The 21,499-nt window shown below is 47.8% G+C and overlaps 1 protein-coding gene across 3 annotated transcripts in view; it reads left to right on the top strand.

Moving 5' to 3' along the window:
- Window positions 1-21,499, top strand: part of SCML4 (sex comb on midleg-like 4 (Drosophila)) — a 93,064-nt gene that overhangs the window by 49,808 nt on the left and 21,757 nt on the right. For 2 of the 3 annotated variants that reach the window (XM_012651175.1, XM_012651174.1), the window contains 3 exons: window positions 6,746-6,875; window positions 9,482-9,682; window positions 13,096-13,290. In XM_012651175.1, the coding sequence (XP_012506629.1) occupies window positions 6,764-6,875; window positions 9,482-9,682; window positions 13,096-13,290 (508 nt within the window). In that variant the 5' untranslated portion in view covers window positions 6,746-6,763. Of the gene's footprint in view, window positions 1-6,745; window positions 6,876-9,481; window positions 9,683-13,095; window positions 13,291-20,509; window positions 20,933-21,499 lie in introns of those variants that run through there. The other variant, XM_012651176.1, reaches the window with a different exon arrangement.

Here is a 21,499-nt window from a genome sequence, read left to right as displayed (position 1 = left end):
GCTTGGGTATTTTGGACTGTTCTTCACTGACTTTGAAAAATTATTTTTGGGGACTTCTTTGAGGCCTTTCTCCAGAGATGATTTATGTTTGCTTTTGCTTTTCCTGGTACCCGGCATATTGCCAGATTGGGTAATTTTTGAAGTAAATTCACAGCCTAAAGTTTTCTTGATTACTCAAGTTCTGTAAATTGGGGCTGCAAATCTGTGTGAGGTCTGGCTTGTGCTAATATCTTCTCAGAGATTCTGCACACCCCTTAGCCCAGTGTCAACTTTCCTTGTAGCTAGGTAGGAGTGGGGGAAGGGTGGAATAAGTTTATAGCTGGCTCACCCTTACCTTGAGGTTGTAGCCCTTTGGGTAAGCGCAGGGCTCCATAGCATTTCCCAGGATCCAGATTTCACCTATATTTTGGCCTGATTGTTCTTTATGTATTGTCAGCACCTCCATACTTTCATTCTTGCATTTTTTCTATTGTTTCTTATTGTTTTTAGTTGATCCTAATAACTGAATTTTCTATATTATCAGAAACAGAATTTCAAAGAAAATTAGGATGCTACATCTCTTCTAGTCAACATTCAAACTATGGGACTGACCCTGGCTTTGTCTCAAATTCCTTAATGTTTTCCAAAGTAGTCTAATGAAAGTTACACACACAACATTATGAGTTGGGGAGAGCTTAGAAATCAACAACTGTAACCCACTGAATGGCTTTAGAAGACGAAGCTCAGAGACACTGAGTGAGCTGCTCAGAGTCCCATGCGAGTCAGCGGCAGAACCAGAGTTAGAAAGCCAGTCACTATCTCCGAGTCCTGTGTTCTTGCCACTGCCCTGCAGTGCGGCAGGCAACGTGCAGCTGATGCCTGGATCCATGCCAGTTCTCAACGTCCATGTCCCAAATGAGGAAATACGGATTCTCTCCTTCTCTTCATGTCCTCTTCTAATGTTCTGCACAGAACGTTTCCTGTTCCATTCTGAGGGTTTACTACTTGAGTATCAGAGAAGGAATGTTTTGAAACTTAGAGACAAAGCTAGTGTTATTGCTCCCCCAATAAAGAGTTTAGTTAATAATTTAACTAAATCAGCAATAAGTAAACAAATGGTAATGTTTTAAAACCGATGTGACAAAAACATACTATCAAAGGCAAGTTTTTGTGAATAGATCTAGATGTTATCCTAGATTTTGTGCTTTCTCTCACCTGCCACCTCAATTCCATCTCCAAAGCGCACCCTGAATCCAACCAATTATTTCTACCTCCCCACTTCCACCCTAGTTCAGCCGCCAGCGTCTCTCAGCTGGGCCATGTGATACCACCTTAACTAGTGTTCTCTTCTCCACTCTGCCTCCACCCCCCATCCATTCTAACAGCAGCCATATTTATCTTCCTAAAACAAAAACTGGGTTGTGTGGGTCCCAGCTTAAAATCTTCTAACTACTTCCATAACTCTTAGAATAAAATCCAAACTCCTCCTCCTGACTATATTTGTTTCCCAGGGCTGCTATAACAAAGTACTACAAACTGGGTGGCTTAAAAACGACATTTCTGGAGGCTAGAAGTCCAAAGTCAAGGTCTCAGCAGGGACACGCTGTCTCCGAAGACTCCAGGAAAGCATCCTTCCTTGCCCCTTCCTGGCTTCTGGTCTTGGCTGTTGGCAGATCCCTCTGATCTCTGCCTCTGTTGTCACATGGCATTCTCTCCAGGCGTCTGTGTCTGTATCGAATTTCCCTCTTCTTATAAGGACACTAGTCATGGGGTTAGGGCCCACCCTAATGCAGCATGTACTCATTTTAACTTGATTACGTCTGCAAAGATCCTATTTCCAATTAAAGTGAACATTCACAGGTACTGGGGGTTAAGACTCGAGCATATGTCTTTTTATGGGGACACCACTCAACTCCCAATACTGACCTAGAAAGCCCTTGTTACCTGATCCTCACCACCTAGCTGGCCTCATCTGGCACCATCCTGCCTCCTGCCCATGGTTCCAGCCACTCTGGCTTCACGAGTTATTCTGTCTGCCTGGAAAGCTCTTTCTGTAGCCATGATAGGTGACCTCTTGTCTTTCAGATCCTCGTAGGCCTACCTTCGTCACCTAGCTGTTCTCATTGAGAACAAGGACTTTATCTTCCCCAGGTGCAGCTGAAACTTCAGCACCTGGAAGAGTTCCTAGCACATACTAGGTACTTAAGAAGTATTTGTTGAACAAAGGACTGCCTGACTGAAAAAGTGATTTTTTTTTTCCTTTTTAGATGTAGCTTAAAAATGATGCAACTTGGAAAGGACAGCTCCTGCATGAGCAATATTTAGGAACCATTTCAAGATGTATTGGGAGTATGTTTCTCTGAGGGGATCATCTGTGAGGTGTGAGGCAGGAGAGTGGCTTTGCAAGGATTTGTGAAGATGTGATCTTAAGTGACAAATGAAGAAAATGTAGATGAGTCTCAGGAAAGATGGGCAATTTCCCTCTGCTGCCATGGCTGCATGAACAAGAAACTTGGGGCTTATTTGCCTTTCTGGAATCTCTAATAGTAGTAATAATAATACTAATGGCAAAAATGAAAATGAACATTTATTGAGTTCTCACTTTGCTTGATGCTGAATGTTTGCATTAATCCTTACTATATGGCTGTAAAGAGGTATTATTATCTTCACTTTACAGGTGAGGAAAGGCAGGCTCTGAGAGCCTAAGTAACGAGGCTTAGAACAGGGTTAGTGAGTGGCTGAGCTGGACTTTGAACCCAGGCCCCAAAACCTCATGCTCCATCACAGGTGCCTGCGGCCACCCCGAACTCATTTTAAATTTTGCTTTGTTGGGTTGTCCTCTACTGGTGGGCAGGCAGCTCTCTCCATCTTTGTACTTCCCATCCACCTTCTCCATCCTCAGGTTACCAACCTCTTGCTGCCAGTCTGCCAGACACTTTTTAAAGTGTTTCTGTTACTGTCAAACTCAGATATTTCTAGAAAAATACTCAAACTTTACATCAACCAGCCTCGTCCCCTTCAATGTTCTCCTGGTCACTTTTAGTTTGCAACCAAACCCCCTCCCAATTCTTTCCAGAGATTCTCCAGCAACTGTCTTAAAGAAGGTCGCCCCCAAAAGACAGCTGAGGTAAGAAGTTCTCCAGGCCCTTCATTTGCATTTATAAATGGAAAAGAAAGATGAGCTGGTCCCAGGTCCCCAGCCCCTTTGGTGGAGACTGCAGCTGGCAGGGACTGACACTTCACCCCTCTCCTTAACCCTGCCCTGATACTCTAACAAGGCCAACAGTCCCTGCAGCAGGCACGGGCAGCCTGGCCCTGGGTGAGGAGTCACCTACCTGTTGGATTGAGGTTTCAAATTTCAGGTAAAGGTGCCAGCTATTCTAGCATCTGTACAGGGTTATTGGCTTCAAAGGCCAAGAATTAGCTCCCGTATGTCACAGCAAGGCGTCCTGGGCTGCAAGTCTTCCAGTTTTATGTGCTGAGGAGAGGACTCTCTTCTCTCCTCTTCTTCATTGACCCAGTTCATTCTGCCAGATTCTGTTTTTAATGTTTTGAAATAAACTCTATTTTAGAATAGTTTTAGACTTATAGAAGTGTTGCAAAGATAGAACGGAGAATTCTCATGTACTCCATGCCTAGTTTCCCCTATTGTTAACATCTTATGTTACTGTGGTATGTTTGCCACAACTAGTAGACCAATAATAATACATCATTATTAAATAAAACCAGTATTTTATTTGGATTTCATTAGCTTTTCCCTGTTCTGTCCCAGGATCCCGCATTACATTTAGGTTGTCATGTTTCCTTAAGCTCCTTTGGGCTGTGAAAGTTGCTCAGACTTTCCTTGTTTCTGATGACCTTGGTAGTTTTGAAGAATACTGGTCAGATATTTTGTAGAATGTTCTGCAATGTGGGTTTGTCTGATGTTTTTCTCTTGATTAGATGGGGGCTATGGGTTTTGGGGAAGAAGATCCCAGAGGTAAAGTGTGGTTTTCCTTATATCATAATAAGAGCACATACTATCAATCTGACACATCACCGCTGATGTTGACCTTGATCCTACGGTCGAAGTGGTATTTATCAGGTTTTCCCACTGTAAAGTTATGTTTCCTGCCATGTCCTTACTATACTCTTTGGAAGAAAGTTACTATGCACAGCCCACACTTAAGGAGTGGGCAGTTATGCTTCACCTACTTGAGGGTAAAATAGTGACATAAGTTATTTGGGATTTTTATGCACTGGAGATTCATCTATTCTCCCCCATTTATTTACTTAGCCATTTATATCAGTATAGATTCATGGATATTTATTTTATACTTTGAGTTATCCATTAATACATTATTGATCTGTTGCTTATATGGGTCTAGAGTTGGCCATTGGAAGCTTTTTCTGTTGGTACCTGTGTCCCTGTAACCAATCCCCATCGTGTGTGGTCTTTTTTCATTACTATTCTCTTACTTTCTGGCACTAGCAGATGCTCTAGGCTCATCATGTGTATTCCCTAACCTAGTCCTAGAAGCAGCCATTTCTGTAAGGATCCCTGGTTCCTTTTATTGAAGAATGGTATGAGAAGCTAATGTATGAGCATTATGTTTTATTTTGTCCATTTAAAAAACAAAATAAAACAAACAAGCAAATTTTTTAAAAACCCAAGGCAACAATGAGACAAATGCCCTGCCAGAGAACAGCTTGGATAGTTTGGGGGCAGAGGGGGTGCTCCCCTTTGCACACGCGGGAGGGCTTGCACTGACACACTGGGCCCCACGTCACAGTAGAGGAATGCTTCCAGCCAGCGGGCTCATGTCTGTGCGTCTCTATTTCAGGACCTTTCTAAAATCATGGGTGGCTCTTTTTTCTGTGCTAAGCTATTTATGATTCTTTATATTAAGCAACAAGATAGAAATTTCTGAGTGTCAAGTCAAAAGGGTATTTCTACTTATGATTTATTCTCTTGCAAACAGGATGTTTTTTAAAAATCCATGTACTGCCCATAGTTGAATGAAATTCAAGAGTCCTAGCAGTTGTTTTAGAAGTTGGATGAACACAGAAGGTTTTCCTTGCAACCAACTGACTTAGGCTAACCCCTATAATTGCTTCACTTGGGCAGACATGGGCAGAAGTGACAGCCAATTGTAATTCTATTACTTCATTTGAGGTGGGTTCAAAGAACACATTCCTCTCTAATAGGTATTAAAATAGTGGCAAGCATTAGACATTAAAATCGTTATGATGTTTTGATGAATAGTAAACAGTGTCTGGATATTTATGTTTTAGCCATCATCATCATCTTCCTAGGGAAGGATCACAAGGATCTTTGTGTGATTTACTTAAAGACCATAAGGGGAAAATGACAATTTGCCAACTCCCTTTTTTCCCCCAAGGAACATCGTTATCTCTGTGTTGGGGGTTGGAGGGCTTTAAGCTTGCGAAGGAGGATTTTGCCAAGCTTCTCACAGAGTCTGCTGTCTGAAGTCCTCAGGGACTCTGTCACACTCAGCCTGTCCATGACAAGCCATGCAAGGCAGGATATATCACTCCTAGAAAGGCAGTCCTGGGACCATTGGTGCATGACCTCCAAGAACAGGTAGGGCAGCTGCTGCCCTCATCACACTTGGCAGTTCAGGAAGCCACACCAAAGTCATGGTGACCGAGTCACAGAAGATTTCTGGTCACTAATTCCCACCACTGAGGTTTCTTTTAAGTTGTTTTTGTAATATTTAGCAGTGTATTGCTACATGATGGGCCCTTCCATTTTTCAAATGCTACACTCAGAATGAGAAGAGATCTCTGCTGTTAATTGGAGCTTCTGATTAATACAGGGGCTCCCTCAAGAGCCCCCAATTCAGCACCCATACAGCACTGTGCAGCCAACGTGCTCACTGCTGACTAAGCTCATTTCAAACTCATTTCCACACATGCTGGTGTCCCCTCAGTGGCGCTAGCAGCCAGGCCGCCTTCCCCAGGCCGCCTACCCTCCCAGCTCACTAACAGGCTCACCTCCTCGGGCTCCTGCCCAGCTTCCTGTAGCATGAAGAAACTGGAAGCCATCGGAAGATGGGGTGGAGAGCTAAGAGTAAAAGCTTGTCTCTGTACCAAGCTTGGTACAAAGAGTGACTTGTTGATGAGGGGATCATCAACTAGCCTTCTCCCCCTTATTCTGGAAAAGCACGTTTCAGCTCCTCATTTGTGGTTTCTGTTGGGACCTTCGAGGTGGCTGCCGCTCACTGTGAGCAAACACACGTGTGTCCACATCCAGGCTGGTGCTGGCAGTCTGCGGCAGCTGCTCTCTTTCCCAGTAGGGCCCAGTGATCTTTGTGAGCAGAGAGCTTGGCAGACAGGGAGGAGAGATTCAAGGTCAGTCTCTGGGTGGGTGTAGGGAATGCCCTGTCCACAGGATTTTAGGGAGCATGGGGGTCGGGAGGTGGGGAAGTACAGGCTGGAACCTGACTCTCCCATCCTGCATCCTGCACTCAAAGGGCTCATGGTTTTGACTGTTCACATCTCTGTGTATTCCCAGACCAACTGCCATTCATTTCCTGGGTGGCTCCACTGTAAGGGTGGGGGGACAGAGCTGACCTCTGAATGGACCCCCAAATATGAATCCTGACCATGAACTTGAAACTGAAGTTGAGGCCCCAAAGCTACACCACAGACAGGCGTGGAAGCACGGTAGAGCGGTGACAGTTAACTGCCAAACAGGAAAGGTTCTGGCAAGGTGTAGGGGCATTTCTAGATTCTCGCTGACCAAATGGGCTCTTTCTTGCAGCTCAAGCCTCGGGTCCTCATGACTCCATTATCCCTCTCACCTCTGCGGAGTACCCTGGAGCCCGACCTCAGCTCCATTCCTCAGGATGCAGCCACCGTCCCCAGCCTGGTGGCCCCGCAGGCTGTCACAGGTAGGTCCGCAGGATGAGCTCTGAGGCTGCGAAGGCCTGCAAAGAATGGGGCGGCTGCCGCCTAACAGTTGCTTTGCGAGCTAAAGAGCTGCTGATGAGTGGCTCTAATGAAGGATTTAGTGTGTTAGCCAGACAGTAGACAGGATGACCAGACCTCTGAAAACATGACTTTACGTGTCCCGCAGCTTGGATTATTTAAAACTTGGGCTTCAATGAATCTTGGGTTTCAGTGGTTGCTTTGGGTGGCAGGGGGAGGCGTGGACAAGAGTGGCCAGATGTGTTTCTTTTCAGAGCAGATTCCCTTTGCACTGGACATAAGCCTGCTCACCTTGAGCAGTGCTCCCATTCCGTTTCCTGGATCTCCTAAGGATCCTCATCTCCCTTAGTCCCACCCAGAACCCTCCGGTCCGGCCAGGGTAGTGCGCATCCCAATCTCTTTCTCACGGGGCACCCACCAACCGGCAGTTTCAACATCACGGTAACAACAACCAGTGGTGCCACGCACATGTTCACACACACACGTGCACACAGAGTCCCCCCATCACAACCCACTGCTTCAGTCCCCACCACTGCTCTTAGGTAAAGACCAAACTTGCTAATATGGCCGAAAGGGCCCTGCAGGCTGCCGCGCACTGCTCCTCTCTCAGCCCCTAGCACTGGCCACAGGGTCTTAGCCTATTCTCTCCCTCCTTCTGGAGGGATCTTCCCTTCTGGTCACCTATTCCTCCCTTATATCTCAGCTCAGGCACCCTCTCTCCAGAAGGTCTCCCTGATTTTCCCGCCAGGGTCCCCAGGATGGGCTCTCCTGCCATTCCCCATGTCTCTCACAGCCACGGCCTCACAGGTCCCACAGCAGCTCGTGGGGTCATGAACAGGTCGTGAACAGGTCTGCCTTCCCCACCCGGCCATAAGCTCTGTGGGGGCAGCGACTGCTTCATTTTGTTCACTCTTTCCCTGTCAGGGTGGCGCAGTGCCTGGCATCAAGGTCTCTTGTTCATTAGGTTTTCCTTATCGCCTGGCATGAGAGGCCGAGCAGGCAGCCTGGTAGAGTGAAAAGAGCGCTTGTCATCAGAAGGCCCTTAGTCCATGTCCTTGCCGTGCCGCTGACGGCAGACTGGGAGCAGCCATCTCCCTGCTTTCAGCCCCGGTTTCTTCATTAAATAAACGGTTTCTTCACTAATAAAGCGGGCTTGTCTTGAGAGTACAGTAGGTGCTCAGTCAAAACCCTTTCTTCTTCTTTAACCTTTCCAAAATGCTATTGGTCTCCTCTTCAAGTCCCTCTTCAACATTCCCTTGCATCAGCAGCCTCCAAGGTAAGATGCTCATGGCCTGGGGCTGGGGGAGGAGGGAGAGGGAGAGCAGACACATCTAAGCTGTCATAGATGTATAGAAGCAATATGACACCTGCTATTGGTACTCATTTTTATCTCGCCCTTTACAAATTTCTATTTCTTGGTTATGTTTGAAATGTCTGCAATACTTATTACACAATGCTTTCCAATGTCATTGAAAGGGAAGGAAATAGCTTTTCTTTGTTATTTACAAGTTTTGGATAGTTTTTCTTAAGAGGTAGGCTAGGGCACTCTTTCACTTGTTAAGGAGTTTGGCTTGATGTCAGTAGGACAATAGGAATCCTAAAACAAATAGTCCGAAGACAGGCTGACCAGTTAGGCAGCTGTTGCTGAATTATAGGTGGGATACATGGTTAAGTTTAACTTATAATATAAACTAGTTCTGAACCCCTCACCCAAATAACCAAGCTAATAATACTGATGATAATTAACTCCTAAGGTGATCTTCTCTGTACAAAATCTTTCTACTAAAAAAGGATTTATATTTCTTTTTCTTTTTAATTGCAAAATTCATAAAGATTCCACTGTGATTTACTGAAATCTATTGTATATGAAAACCAGTTTTGTAGACATTCTAACTTTCCTAAAGATTTACATTATATAAATGTTATATTTTCCTGCAAAAAATGTACACAATGCATTAATAGAGTTAAGAATGCATATAACCTGTAAATAAATAAACATAGTCTGGGTCATGTGCTAAACAATTTTTTATCGATGGGGTATATTACCTTTAACAGTGTGGGCACCATTGACTGGTCTCACCTAAATGGGTTGTTGAGCGTTTGTTTTCTCTGAGACTATAAATAGCACTCCCTTTAGAACTCCATCAAATACAGAGTCTCTGGAGTGATCAGCATCATCTTGGTATTTTATTCATAGAAGGTTAACAAAGAAACAACAAACCTCATATGGAGCCTGACAGCTCCTTGGAGGGGTTGGGGAGATGTCTGTGTACTTCCCAGCATGGAAATACGTTCATACACAGCCCACATGGGCCACCAGTATTGTCTTTAATTTGGATTTGAGTACGCCAGAGTGGGCCCCGCTCCCTCTGTTCCCCAGCAGGAGGCCCCCAAGAGCAGGCCCTGGCAGTTGGGGCGTTTGGCTCTTTTACTTCTTAAGTTGGGAACAATCCGTTCCACCTTTGCCTCTCCAGCATTCCAAGGCCAGGGCCAAGGGGGGCACACGGCAGCAGCCCGCTGGCCGGATGTGCGTCCGATGCCGAGGGCTCTGTGGCCTCTGTTTCCGCAGTCTGCCTCTACATCAACAAGCAGGCCAACGCCGGGCCGTTCCTGGAGAGGAGGAAGGTGCAGCAGCTCCCCGAGCACTTCGGGCCCGAGAGGCCGTCGGCGGTGCTGCAGCAGGCCGTCCAAGCGTGCATCGACTGTGCCCACCAGCAGAAGCTGGTGTTCTCCCTGGTCAAGCAGGGCTACGGTGGCGAGATGGTGTCAGGTAAGGCCCCGGGGCAGGTTGCATGAGGAGGGCCGTAGGTGTCTCCCTGAAGAGAAAGGCATCCGCACTCAGGCTTGGGGGCGGTGGGTGTGGCCAGGGTTTGGCCTCCACCCACTGGGCTCCAGGGGCCTTTAGGAGCCTGTGAGCTAAAGGCCTCTCTCAGGACCGGAGGAGAAGATGCTTCCAGTCCTGGACAGGAAGACTGGGTAGCTGAATCCTCACCCTTGAATCTTCTCTTTCTCCCACCCTGCCTTCCAACCCTCAGTAAATGCTACTGCTGTACCTTGAGCATATACCCAGGATCCAGCCACCTTCACTACCCACAGCAACCGCTCTGCTTCTCTAAGAATCTACGTCAGATCATGCCCTCCTCTGCCCTAAGCCCCCCATGGCTCCCATGTCACTCAGAGTAAAAGCCAAGTCATTACAAGGGCCCACAGGTCCTATGCAACCTGGCCCTGGCTATCTCTTCAATCTCCTGGTCACTCTCTTGTCCCCCACTCTGCTCCGGCCATGGTGGCTTCCTTGCTGGTCTCCTGTATCCCTAACCATACTCTTGCTTCAGGCTCTTTGCACCCGCTGTTCTCTCTTTCTGGAATGCTCTTCCCCCAGCCGTCCATGTGACTTGCTTCTGGATGTCCTTTAGGTTTCTACTCAAATGCCACCTTATCAAAGATTTCTTTCCTGACACCTAAGAGATCAGCCCTTGTCACTCTTTATTCTTCCTTATCCTGCTCCATTCCTTTGTCCCAGCACCGACCACCATGCAGGGCGGTGGGGAAGCTTAGCGTCCTGGAGAATGCGGGGGCACTGGGCTGCCCCTCACATGGCCGCCTTGGGGTCGCTAATGGTGAGGTGGTTTTTCATGTTACAGAAGGTGATACGGAGGCTCGGCAAGGCAACATGACAGAACCAAGGTGGCGTAGGGAGCGAGGGGGCTCAAGGAGAAATAGTTAGGTTCCTGGTCCTTAGGGCATTGCCTTCCAAACATTCCAGTGTCACAACACACAGAACATGGCAGCAGGGGTGCTGGCACATGGGTAAAGGCACCAAACTGCCTGTGTCCGGAGGAGCCACCCCCAGGGCTGAGGGGAACAGTACCGCAGAGCCCCACAAACCGCTCCCAGCACAGCTGTTGGGGTGCTCTGCCTTAGCCACTCTCCCGGAGGGGAGAGTTTATGATCTCATGAACCCTCCAAGAGGTGGAATTTCCCCACTTGTGTGATCTCTCAGGCACTTCAGGAATGTTTGCACATTGACCTACGGGACAGGCCTAAGGCCCCAGGGCCCCCCTGCCAGAGGTGCAGTCTCCATATCACCCAGCCTTTGAAGCAGCAAGTGAGCGGCAGTGGCCAAACTAAGAGGGAATTTCCAGAGTGGCTGGACCAGTTAATGAGCATCTCAGGAGCTCTTTGGCTGGTTCTTCCAATCAGAGTCACCTGGAGTGTTAAAATGACAGGCAAGTGCCATGTACAGGCCTCATGAGCTGGGGAAACCACACCAGGCCCTCTCTTCAGTTTCCCCGTCTGTGACATGGGGTGATAACCTTCAGCCCATGGTCATCACAGACTGTCAGGAGGCCTGGTGAGGTGACGAATACAAAAGCTTTTGTCCAACTAGAAAGAGCTACATACAAAAAATGGATGCTTTTGATTTCTAATTAAGACAGGTATTTTCTTTTGAGCTCTAAAAGCAAAACTAGCTATGGTTGCCCCTGCTGTCTGCCAGGCCTTGGGAGATGTAATGTAAAAATGAAGGCTGCCTTCCAGGTGCTGCTGCCAAGTGGTGGAGGCCGCGGTGGGAGCAGGATGTCCTGTCTGGGGTCTGCTTGTGCGCCGCTCAGGTGGAGTTCAAGCGCAAGTCCTAGGGTGAGAGAGGGCTGTGAGGAAAATGCAGGAGGGGACGTGGCCTGGGCTGGAAGAAACTGGTGTTGCTTCTCGATTCTCTAATCTAGCATCGTTGCAGAGAGATTATTTCCCTTTTACAGAGATTCTTCCCCTGAGGGCTTCCTTCACTGCATCCCCTGACCTCTGTGGTGCTGCATTAGAGTTGGAGACATCTGCGTGAACTCAGGTTTATTTGAATGTATCTAGATATCTGTATCTGTCTCTCTCTCTAGACATAGACAGAGGCACTGTCTTACTCTAAAGGCAAACTCCCTAATGGTGTCATTTAGGACTTGTGGCAGACTGGTGGGAAAGCCACGTGGGGCAAGGGACAGCTCAGACCGTGCCATTTGTCCATGTCAAGGAAAGTGCAAGTGAGAGATGGTAGGGTCCCCAAGGAACCCACATAAGAGTCCACAGGGCTCATGGGTAAATAGTTCTATCGGTCTATAAATATATGCAGAGAGAGAAATAGTTCGAAAGGGGTAGTATGCATAGATACACGTCTTAGCTCTGTCCATCAGGAGGGCCCAGAGCCACTGACACCCCAGTAGCAATGAGCACATCTAGTCCCCAATATTGGTTTCTAAGTATCGCTCTTTAATTAAAGGAAGCAGGACTCTTGGTGAGGTGGCTGACTCTAGGGCTAGAGCAGGGAAAATACCAGATGAACCTGGGGCATATTCAAGTGCCAGAAACCAAAGAGATGCTGAAAGGGAGTGGGCATTTCATAGGGACACAGGGACCAACCTGAAAGAGCTCCCAAAGACGAAAGCTGGGACAATTTGAGAAACAAAATAAACAACGCAGTGTTAGATAACCAAGGTACAAAATAAATACATTGAGACTGTACTAAGATTAATAACTGACTGAAGAAATAAATGGGGGAGAAGGGACAGCTCCTCCTTGCAGAAGAATTCCAAATGATACATGGATCTCCCCTCCCCAGGAGGTGGAGCTTAATCCTCGCCCCCACCACTCACCCCCGAGTGTGGGCAGGACTTAGCAGCCTGTTTTCAGGAACAGAATGTGGAGAATACAGTGAAGGAACATGGCATGTGCCCACTGCCTTGGCCGGGGGATGAAGGCTGGCATCCCCGGTGATGTCATGTGGATATCACGTGCCCCTGATCCGACTGATGGAAAGGGCACTTCACCTCCCCCGCAAATCCATAACCCCAGTCTAATCGCGAGAAAAACATCAGACACACCCAAACTGCGGGACATTTTGCAAAATACCTGACCAGTACTCTTCAAATCTATCAGGGTCATGAAAAACAAGGAAAGACTGAGAAGCTGTCACAGACCAAGGAGACGAAGGAGACATGACCACTAAATGCAGTGTGGTATCCTGGACATAGTCCCGGAACAGAAACAGGACATTAGTGGGGAAACAGGTGAAATTTAAATAAAGCCTACTTAAAAACAAAACGAAAATGAACACACAAAGAGCTCTTCCCCAGGGCTGTCTGGCCGGCGGTCTTCCCCAGCGCCCAGGGCTGAGGTGCTGTCTCTGTGGTTTTCCAGTGTCGGCTTCCTTTGATGGCAAGCAGCACCTGCGGAGCCTGCCCGTGGTGAACAGCGTCGGCTACGTCCTCCACTTCCTCGCCAAGCTGTGCCGAAGCCTCCTGTGTGACGGCCTCTTCAGCCACCACCCCTTCCCCAGGGGCTCCGGCGCCTCCGAGAAAGCCCGGGAGAAAGAGGAAGGGAGGATGGAGTCAGGTAGGCCACACACTCGTGCAGGACAGGCTGGGGCAGCCATCGCAGATGCACGTCTGACTCTCTTACCACCTGCTCGAGGTTTTTCACTTCTCTGTGGCCCTGGGGATTGTCTCATCTTCCTGTTTGAGTTCTGGGATATTTCTGGTGATAATCTCAGCACTGTATATTTGTTTCTGGTTTTCTGTGTGTGGAGGTGGGGGAGGGAGCGAAGCCAGCTTGCTTCTATGCTTGCCTTCTTGGAATCGGAACGCTGCCTCGGAACCTAAATTTCACTCAGAGATATAATTCCCGCCCATCTGCAGCTCAGGCTCGGTCAGGCCAGTTGCCTGTCACGGTAAAGCAGGCCATGGTTGGCTTCTCCCCCAGCCCCCACCCTTGTGTCACTGTCCCCTCCCGTAGCCGGCTAATCTTGAAGTCAGACCCTTCATGGTAGATGGAGGAAGGAGGAGAGGCAAGAGGCAGGGGAGTTTTTACTCAATGAATCCTGCTGTGAGTTGGCATCGTGATCTCTGCTTCTGGCAGGTGTTTAAAGCTGATTCCTCATCCTGTGGGCTCTTATGTGGGTTCCTTGGGGACCCTACCATCTCTCACTTGCTCTTTCCTTGACATGGACAAATGGCACAGTCTGAGCTGTCCCTTGCCCCACGTGGCTTTCCCACCAGTCTGCCACAAGTCCTAAATGACACCATTAGGGAGTTTGCCTTTAGAGTAAGACAGTGCCTCTGTAGGATTTCCTTGTCAAAGTTCCTTTAAGGGTAACACATCAAGTTATCATTCTGTTAGAGGATGAATTAGTTTATCATCCACTTTCTCATCATTGTGACAAGAAAGGCACGTGCCTTTATATGAGGGAAGGGGCGGAGGGCTTTTTGATTTGGGGTTCCGTACCCATCCACAGGACACAACAATCCCAAACAAGATTGTAAGATCTTGAGCTCTTTTGAACTAGGACAATGCCTGGTCCTGTTCTGCTCTTAGGTTCTTTAGTCCAAGCTGGAGTGTTTCCGGCTTGGTGCCGCACACTTAAGAGGGTTTGTTAACACTCACGGGAACATTTTCAGAAGATAGTTCATCAGGTGATAAGTACTATAGTTTGGATAATTTGTCATCCCAAACCTCATGTTGAAATTTGATTCCCAGTGTTGGAGGTGGGGCCTAGTGGGAAGTGTTTGGGTCACGGGGCAGATCCCTCATGAATAGATTAAGGCTCTCTGGGGGTAGGGTTGAGTGAGTTCCTGCACTATTAGTCCCCATGAGAGGTGGCTGTTAAAAAGAGCTTGGCACCTTCTCCTCTCTTGCCACGTGATCTCTGCATACACAGGCACCCTTCACCTTCCGCCATGAGTGGAGGTTTCCTGAGGTCCTCACCAGAAGCAGATGCTGGCGCCATGCTTCTTGTGTAGACTGCAGAACTGTGAGCCAAATAAACCTCTTTTCTTTATAAATTACCCAGCCTCAGGTATTCCTTTATAGCCACACAAAAATGGACTAAGACAATAAGAAAATGCAAAGCCATGACAACTAAAGAACTGTGGAAGGAAGTGGAATGTTTGTGGAAGGGAAAAAAAAGGAAGATTTGGGGAAGACACAATTTTCTGTTCCACTGTATGACAGCCAGTCATGTGGATTTGTTCTCTGTGGCCCTGAAGAGCAGAACTGAGACTAAGTAACGAGACGGTAGATTTAATTAAGTCTGAGGTCTTGCCACTCAAACTCCGCTGAGAGGGCATCGCCATCAACTGAGAAAGGCAAAGGCGCAGTGGCCCTCCCACGCTTTTTAGCAACAGACCCCCAGATGTTTTGAAGACATATTAAAGTTTGAGAAGCGTAGATCTAAGGAACGCTCTCTCAGATAGGGAATTTGGCAGTTAACTGGGTGGAGCTCTCAGACTACAGTTCCCTCAGAAATCAGGTGGAGTTGACATTCTAAAAAGCTTTGAAAAGTCAAAGCCACTGGGAGGTAGAAGGACTGCTGGAGAGGTAGGTGGTCGTGATCTCCCCGGTTTGGCTGACAAATATGTGTCCACTTGTTAGGACCATTAGCAGGAACTTTGGCCACCCAGAGGAGTAGGACCAAGGTGTCCTCTCTGGTCCCTTCCAGGCTGAGAATTACGGGCTGGAGGTGGCAGAGGACAACCCTGGACAGCAGGAGAACAGATGCCCCAGAAGCTCTGAAGGACACCAAGACAAAGAGGCTCTGTTAGAAGCAAGACCTCATCCCATGAAGCAGAGGGAAGGCACCGTCCAAATCTCTTCCTCACACCCTTGAAACATACACTCTCCTTCCATTTTTTTCCTGTGTTTAGGGAAAACCTACCTTCAGGCCTACTTCCTAAAACACAAAGCTTTTTATGTACGTGGTAGAGCAGCTTTTAGGAGAATGGCGACAGAAAGATGGATTTGATAACGCTGGTGGTTCTGTCAGAAGTCATGAGATCATGATGGGGAAAATGTTATCTTACTTTTGTGTGTTAAAATGTCTCAAGTATATATATGCAAGTATATATATGCTTTAGTCAGTGCTTCTCACACTGTAATGTGCAAAACCCACCAGGGCATCTTGCTAAAACGCAGATTCTGGTTAGTAGGGCTGGGGTGGGGCCTGAGAGTCTACATTTCAAACAGGCACCTCGGTGATGTCAGTGCTGCTGGCCAGGCGGGGACAACACTGAGTGATAAAGTGTGGGCTGGCAGAATCCTGCTCACATAGGGGAATTTATTTCAGGTTTTCAGCAAAATAAATCTCTCTCGACTAAGGTGGGTCTTCCCTAGTATAGAGGTGTTGCCACTGGAGCTGATCCGGTGTGCAGTGGAGGGGTTCCATGGGCTGGAAAAGAAGGGGCATGCCGGGTAGAGTGGTTGTATAAACCCAGGTGAGAAAGAGGAGGCTCGCGGGACTGGGGAGGAGGGTGAAAGAGAGAAAGGAGTAATGACACCAAGACAGCGTGGCCTGGTAGCCACCCACAGCAGGGTCTCTGGTGTCCTCGAAACCTCCCCCAATCCTGGGAAGATGCCATCTGTTCTCCCCAGAGCCTTGTTACTGCATCCACAATGGCATTTGATTGCGTCTTACATTGCAGGACTCTGGGTCTACACCTCATCTCCTCTGCTAGACAGGCCACGGGACAGGGCCATGCTGTCCCCAACAGAGCCTGAAACATAAGAAGTATACAGTTATGTTATTATGACTTGAATTCTATGCAACACGACAGAACAAATTGTCTGCTCACCAAGAGTACGAGATCTTCTTTGGAAACCACAAATGTGATAGCTGAACTCTTCTGCAAGATCTAATTTAGTAGCTGGTTTCCTGCCTTTTGAAGGTTTAGCATAATGGGAACAAATTGTTTACTTTTTGTTGAGTAGCTTCTTTGATACACAGATGGTAGGGGGTGGGAGATAAAGAGGGACATTTATTCTTGAGGCTTGCTGTTTTCTTCCTTGGCTGGTGGTCTTTGAGCCAGGCACCAGAAACTATCCGAGTAACAGTCACTCACAATGTGTTCCATTATGGTTGAACCTACACATTTAGCATCTAGAAATCATCTGCTTTTTTGTTCAATGACAAACTTATCTACTATAATAGCATTACAGAGAATAACTGTGTGGAGAATATCTACCTTTGCAAAAGATCAATTTATTTCTAAGAGGAAATTGGGCTTATAAAGTGGCATGAGTTCCATTCCATGAACCCAGCTGTTTAGCGAGTTGGCAGACATCTACTGAGCTCCTGCTGTTTGTAATGCAGTAAGGCCCACAGAGACCGGGCCTGTCCGGACTTGTTCCGAGCCACACAGCAAGGCAGCAGTGGGGAGGAAACGGAGTGCAGATCTTCCCATCCCTGGCCCTTTCTGCTGTCTGTAAGTTCCCAGGACCGGCTGGGTGGGGTGTACATTCCTGTTTCCCAGCTCAGAGGGCTACCTGCACAAAATGAGTGTTCATGAGTGGCTCATGGTGTGTCACTTCCAGCAAAGAGGTAAAAGAACAAAACAAATCCCAGCTCCCATTCAGCAAAATCAAGGAGGAAACTGCACTCCAAGCAGATCAAGTCTTCTTTTCTCCTCCCAGCCTTCCTGCCTTTGCCACGAAGGGTGTTTTATCCCTGTCCTTGTACTCTGGCGACATCAGCGCTGGATGATGGCCTCAGGGCAGGCAGTGTCCATCATTCCAGCCACCAGGAGAACATTCTCATATCTACAAAGCCCATACGAAACAGCCTAGCCCACCAGACACCAGGCATAATTTGACCTCATCTCTTAATTAATATATGAAACGATGGAGGGGGAGAAAAAGGAATGAAGGGGGAGTTATTGATTAATGGATATAGGGTTTCAGTTTTACAAGATGAGTGATATGGAGATGAGTGGTGGAGATGGTTGCACAACATTGTGATTGTATTTCATACCACTGAACTGTGCACTTAAAATGGTTAAGATGGTCAGTTTTATATCATGCGTATTTCACCATGATAAAAAAATTGGAGAAAATAAAAGGAACTAGAACCACTCTCCCCCACCCCCCCAAAAAAAGAGAGAAGAAATGAAGGAAGAAGTGCTACTCCAGATCCCCTTGCAGCTGCCTGGCTCCCAGTGCAGGCCACGTGACTGGAGAGCTGGGAGCTCTGTTCCTTCTGTCACAGCCAAGGGCCACGTGAACAAATGAGCCGTCTGGTTCTCAAGCTGAGCATTGGAAAGGGGGTCATCTGGAAGGAGAATAAACTATCAGCGGCAAGCTCAGGTCATAAGAATCTTGCAGAAGGCTTTGATGGAGAGGTTAAAGAAGAGTGCCCAAAAGTTCTGTAGGGAACACAAAAGCCTTCAGATGTTTTCTGACATGGCCAGAAGCCAGCAGAGCCCTCACAGCACAGAACAGGGAGTGTTCTCCAAAGTAGGATTTCTAGCCCTAGTTCTCCCCGTGTGCCAAAATAAGTTCACTTAAGAAAAACTATTTATTGTATTTTCAATGATTTCTTTCATTAATACGATACCGATACGTATTTTAAAATATTGAGCTAAAAGAGAAAAGTATAATCTGTTTTTTAAAATAGGTTCTCCAGAGAAAATTTGTAGAATTTGAAACAGGTTTTTACTATGTCCAGTAACCGATTGGATCCCTTTGCACTGTAAGGCTCGGGTTCTCTTTCGCGTCCTGTAGATATGGAGAAAGTTAGTTACTCAAAAACTATTAACCAATGAATGAATGAACGAATGCGTGTTCCAGTTGTTTTCATTGCTCGAGGTACTTTAAATATGGGACAAATAGTATAATATTGAATCTGTTGACCACCTTGATAATATTTTAATAGAAAGTATCTATATTCAAATCAAACAAAAAGAAATTAAGAGACCACTGTTCTTGTCCAAGATCACAAGTAAAACAATTTTGTGGATTAAAGATGCCAGCACCCAAGACGTGAGGAGCAGAGTGGTGACGTGGTAAATCCCCGGCGGGCTTCCACTCGTCGAGAGAGCTCAGAGAAGCCATGGGAATGAGGAGGAGAAGAGCCTGTAAAAGAAAAAAGAGGCCAAATGGAGTCTTTCTTCCTACAAGGATGACCTCAGGAATTCTCCGAAAGACACCTTCCTTTGACCCCATTTCTTCTCAAATAACAAGATCTACTGGAAATCTCCTTTGTTTCATGAGGCTAACTGTCCTCCAGGTGACACCCCTACTCCTCAACTCTCCACCAGCCACTGGAGCTGGCCAGGTGAAGCTGGGGCCCCTGGCCTTTCTGCCAGCTGTGTCCGAATCCACTGCAGAAGGTCTTCTGTGTCTCTGCTGGGCCTCTGATAGAAGAGTAGATCCATGGTACAGGCATCTGAGACGATCCAAGGGGATAGAAACCACGTTCTCTGATTTATACAGCCAAACACAGAAAGCACAAAGATGGTGGAAACAGAGGGACCGAGAATGTGTGATGTAGCCCTTCTAAACCTCCAGGGCCCACAGTGGTTGTACTGGAGACTCCAGCCACCCCATTGGGTTACCTCCCCGGAACAATACCCTGACCCCCCGTTGGGAGCCCTAAGGCAATATCTGCAGATTATCCACACCCCTATGTGCTAGCCGTGTACCAGAACTAGGGATAAAATGGCAAACCATGCCGAGAAGAACTGAAATAGCTTAGGAAATCTGGTAGGCCTCTAAGATTAATCTCATAAACTCCTATTAGTGTATGCTCTCTGGGTCTCATTCATAAGCAATAAACTCTTTGCCAAAAATAAAATATATATCCTTCCTGGCAGAGAATTGGGCATATATTCTATTGCAGATACATCCTAGCTACTACCGAATTAATATGACAACTTCCAATCTGGACATGCAGAGGCAAGAGGAATGAAACAAATTCCCTTTTCCTGCCTGCATTAGTTAGCTTTTGCTGTGTAACAAATTATACCCCAAAACTTAGTGGCTTAAAATAACATTGATTATGTCACTGTTTCTGTGGGTCAGGCATCCAGGTGCAGCTCACCAGGGCCTCTAGCCCTGGGTCTCTCACAAGGCTACAAGCATCTCGAAGTTCAGCTAGGGAAGGATCCACTTTCCCAGCTCATTCACATGGTGGTTGGCTGGATCCAGTTTCCCACGAGCTGTTGGTGCCTTGCCAGGTGGCCTCTCCACCGAGCATCTCCTGGCATGGCAGCCTGCTTTACCAGAGGGAGCAGGACTGAAGTGCTGTGAGCCTTCCTCAACGTTGACACATCACTTTAGAACTGAAACTTGCATGGTGTCCTCTCTTCCAGGGACTTCAGCATTTCCCTGATTAAGGACCACTTTTAATTTCCCCAAAGTTCTATGAAAGACCAAAGAATGTGGGGGCTGTTGAGGAAACAGCCATGACTGCAGGATGTCCCCTTCCCCTTTCCCTTGCCCTTCCCCCACTTCTTGGGAATTCTCATCAGCCTTGGCAAAGCTGCAGGATCATATAGCCACTGGTTCTGTAACCTGCCCTCCTCTCAAGATGCACAGGGCACTTACTATTCCAAACAGCTGGCTTTGGTCAAAATTGCCTTTGGCCAAAATTTCCAAAGGAGGAAATCAACCCTCATGCTCAGAACAAAGTCTCAGGCAAACCAGAAACATCCAAGAGGATTAAAGACATTCAGGTGTCAGGCATCAAAATTATGGCTGGTTTCTGTGCATCTCATTAAAGGAGAAAAAATATAAATGTACTTAAATGGACCAGAGGGGAGTCGTAAGGGACCCTAAGGGCTGAGTGATCTGAACATCAGAGACAACCTTAAAGAGAAAATCTATACTGGCCAGAGACCAAGTTAATGGAAAATTTAATTGAAGCGAATGAAACGCTCAGTCTCATAGGTGGTGTGGCCTGGTGCCCTTTGAACCAGAAAGGCTGAGCCAAGAGGCCACACAGGGCCCTAAGGGAAAACGAGCTTATCTGCAAGAACAAGGGGCGGGACCGAGCCTGAGAAAAGAAAACCTGCAAACCTCCAGCGCAGCCTCAAGAAAGGCTGCACGCAGGGAGGGAGGAAATCTTCTGGTTTCTGCCACCAACAAGTTCCTTAGAGGTCCACAGCAGAAGTCCCCTCTGCGTCCCACAGCACCAGCACGTGCTGGGAGCCGGCGGTCCCCCAGAGGTGAGTGGGAGAGGCTGCCAGTTGGCAGAGACAAAACCACCAAGGTAGGCACCGACGCGCCTGTGTCCGGGCTCTGAGTGAAACAGGTGCGGGCGCCCGGGCAGCGCTGGGGCTTCCTGGGCCCTCTCTCCTGCCCTGCAGCTCTGCCCCCTCCTGCAGGTCTGCTGCTCTGCGGTCCAGAGCTCGCGGGCTGGGCTCTCTCAGTGGGCACCTGGCTAAGCCCTGGACGGTGGCTACCCCACAGCTCTCGACCCTGCCCACGGCATGCTGCCTTTTCTAATCTGGGCGTCAGGGCTGGAATCTGTGGTGCCGCCACCTCCTTCAGCAGCCGAGCCAGCTGTGCACACGTGGAGCCCTCTGGACACTGACCACAGCCTGGGCAGAGCTGCGTGGCCTGCTGGGCTGGCAGACCTGCTAAGGGCCTGGTGACCGACTCTGAGAAAGGCAGGGCCTGCCGGCCTGGGGGAAGGTGGCAGTGCTGACTGCGGAAAGAGTCACCTCTGTGCAGCTGCTCCCTCGACTGGGAAGTTAGGACTGATGCTGGGAAATGAGCTGGGGAGCGGAGCGGGAGTGTGTGTGTGTGTGTGTGTGTGTGTGTGTGTGTGTGTGTG

Source organism: Propithecus coquereli, unplaced genomic scaffold (genome assembly GCF_000956105.1).
Source record: "Propithecus coquereli isolate 6110/MARCELLA unplaced genomic scaffold, Pcoq_1.0 Scaffold35, whole genome shotgun sequence".
Taxonomy (NCBI): Eukaryota; Metazoa; Chordata; class Mammalia; order Primates; family Indriidae; genus Propithecus; species Propithecus coquereli.
This window is presented reverse-complemented; position numbering and strand designations above follow the sequence as displayed.